The sequence below is a fragment of the Nicotiana tabacum genome, chromosome 23, assembly GCF_000715075.1.
Source record: "Nicotiana tabacum cultivar K326 chromosome 23, ASM71507v2, whole genome shotgun sequence".
In the NCBI taxonomy this organism is placed as follows: Eukaryota; Viridiplantae; Streptophyta; class Magnoliopsida; order Solanales; family Solanaceae; genus Nicotiana; species Nicotiana tabacum.
Genome location: NC_134102.1, coordinates 22,163,626 through 22,166,449, shown reverse-complemented (window position 1 = coordinate 22,166,449; position 2,824 = coordinate 22,163,626). Strand labels below are relative to the sequence as shown.

The 2,824-nt window shown below is 37.5% G+C and overlaps 1 protein-coding gene across 1 annotated transcript; it reads left to right on the top strand.

Annotated features, from left to right (window-relative positions):
• Positions 1–615: 615 nt before the first annotated feature.
• On the top strand, positions 616–1,356 carry LOC107760444 (uncharacterized). The gene is made up of 2 exons (XM_016578489.2): positions 616–966; positions 1,048–1,356. The coding sequence occupies exons 1-2, from the start codon at positions 616–618 to the stop codon at positions 1,354–1,356; spliced, it is 660 nt and encodes a 219-aa protein (XP_016433975.2).
• The last annotated feature ends 1,468 nt before the right edge of the window (positions 1,357–2,824 follow it).

Sequence of the window (2,824 nt, the reverse complement as noted above, 5' to 3'; positions counted from 1 at the left end):
TACAACTTTATACATGTAATTTAATTATTTGCTCTATTCATGTATTTGTTTTAGGTATAACTTTGTACTAACTAACAGGACATTGCCACTTGGCAATGTAGAATGTAGCCCTAGATTCATTCATACTTGTATATAATCCAAGACATGTACTGCAAAATGAGATACTTAAAATACAAGAAAGAAAAACTTCAAATCATTCTTCTGATTGTACATGGTATCAGAGCAGGTTTGATTCTGCTATCATTTCTGCTTCCTCAGTCAGAAACCAGTTTTCACTTTTCTTCTTCCTTTTCTCTTAAGCTTGTTTGCTATGAGTTCTTCACCACACTCGGCTGAAACTCTAGCTTTTGGTACTCCCACCACCAATGTTCCTGCACATGGAGTTACCATTGCTTCAGGAGTGATTGACTCTACTCATCCTTACTACCTTCACCCTTCTGACTATCCAGGGATGAACTTTGTATCCTCATCTTTTGATGGAAAGGATATGGAGGTTGGAAAAGGGCAGTTATCATTGCCATGTCTGCAAAGAACAAGTTGGGATTTATTGATGGTTCTCTTATCTTCCCAAAAACTGATTCTGCAATCCAGCAAGCCTGAGCAAGATGTAATGATATGGTACTCTCATGGCTACTCAACTCCTTGTCCAAAGAGATAGCTGAGAGTGTTCTCTATTCACAGAGTGCAAATGATCTATGGAGTGACCTGGAAGATAGATTTGGTCAGGCAAATGGAGCAAAGTTCTTTCAATTACAAAAGGAATTAAGTTTAGTAGTACATGGAAATTCAAGTGTATCAACTTACTTCACCAAAATGAAGAGCCCATGGGATGAACTAGATGCACTCAACACTTTTTCTGTTTGTGTTTGTGAGTGTGAGTGTGGGAAAAAAGTGAAGAGCTTGAAGGCACATCAAGATGAGAGACTACTGCAGTTCCTAATGGGACTGAATGACATATTTATTGGGGTAAGGAGCAATATTTTATTATCATCACCTTTGCCTTCCATTGGACATGCAGACTCCCTTGTGATTCAAGATGAGAAATAGAGGGAGATACATGCTACCCCTGCATACCCAGGGGAGTCTGCCTCATTCATTGCTACAAACCAATCAGGACACTTCAGAAAGCTTAATGAAAACAGGATGCAGAAAACAAGTTTTGAATTTAAGAAAAATGCAGGAATTTGTTCCTATTGCAAGAAGCCTGGACATAGCATAGACAAGTGCTATAGGATTCATGGGTTTCCAGCTGACTTCAAGTTTACAAGGCAGAAAATTTTTCAGGTAGGTACCCAGGCAAACAATATTTTCCTCTCAAATGAGGATAGTGAACAGGGAGCAGAAAATACTATATGAGCTCAAAATCTCACCAAGGAAAATATGGCTGAGCTGTTGCAGCTTCTTTAGCAAATGAAGATAGGACAAAACAGTGCAGGAACCTCTGATGCTGCAGCAAAAGTGATCTGTGCTGGTATGCCCAACTTCTCTGAAGATATTGCCTGTTTAAATCAAATCAGTAGTGATTCTTGGATATTGGATAGTGGAGCAACAATGTCTTTCAACAAAGAATTTTTCACAAATTTAAAAACCTTGCCAAAACCTCTCATGGTCAAACTCCCTAACTCTTATAGAATTAAAGTCACTTATTCAGGAACTGTGCCCCTTTTGCCTAATCTATTTCTGCAGAATGTGCTCTATATTCCATCTTTTAAATATAATCTGTTGTCTGTGCACAAGTTGTGCAAACAACTCAAGCAATATGTCTTATTCACTCCCTTTTCTTGTTTCCTTCTACAAGGCCCTTCAATGAAGAGCCCACTGGAAATTGGTAAAGATAAATGAGGCCTCTACATTCTCAGATCCAGATATAGAGCAGCAGTGTCTAAGAGTTCACCTAAGTTTAGAAGAGTTTTCATTCCAAGAAGGAATTCTGTTTCCAATCATAGTTTACATTCATGTTTTAGTTTTTTTGATTCAACTGTAAAGGAAAAGCTGTGACACTACAGATTAGGTCTTATGCCCCCTAGCAATATGAAGAATGTTTCATCAGTTTCTATATCCAAGTGTTCCAAATTCTCCACTCCATGTGTTATTTGTCCTATGGAAAGGCAGTCCAAACTTTCTTTTCCTTCTAGTTCTACTTCTACTAAGAAATTATTTGAATTAATTCATGTGGATACCTGGGGACCATACAATAATACTACATATGATGGATTTAAGTATTTTCTCACAATTGTTGATGGTTTCAGTAGGGGCACAAGGACCTACCTATTAACCAACAAATCAAATGCATCATTCACTATTCTGAAAACATTCCTAGCCATGGTAGAGATGCAGTTTAACATCAAGGTAAAGACTATAAGGTCAGACAATGCTTTTGAATTAGGTAGTAAAAACATTCAATCAGAATTCTTTCAGTCACAAGGTATTGTTCATCAAACCACTTATATGTACATACCACGCCAAAATGGAGTTGTGGAGAGAAAGCACAAACATCTTTTATAGACATCCAGAGCCTTGTTATACCAATCACACCTACCTATATCATACTGGGGTGACTGACTTCTTACAACAACCTATTTGATCAACAGATTTCCAATAACTGTCTTAAAGCTTAAGACTCCATATGGAGTTCTTTTTACAAGCAAGCCAAATTACTCAAACCTTAGATACTTTGGATGTTTATGTTTTGCTTCAACTCTCTCAAATCTTAGAACTAAGTTTGAACCAAGGGCTATACCTTGTGTGTTCTTAGGTTATCCTCATGGAAAAAAGGGTTGCAAAGTATTGAACCTCAAGAATTTGAAACCCTTCATTTCTAGAG

What these genes read in the sequence shown, in the direction of transcription:
- LOC107760444 (XM_016578489.2), top strand. Translation starts at nt 616, where the DNA reads ATGGTACTCTCATGGCTACTCAACTCCTTGTCCAAAGAGATAGCTGAG. An exon ending in TGAATGACATATTTATTGGG is followed by an intron (nt 967 to 1,047) that starts GTAAGGAGCAAT and finishes GATGAGAAATAG; the next exon opens with AGGGAGATACATGCTACCCC.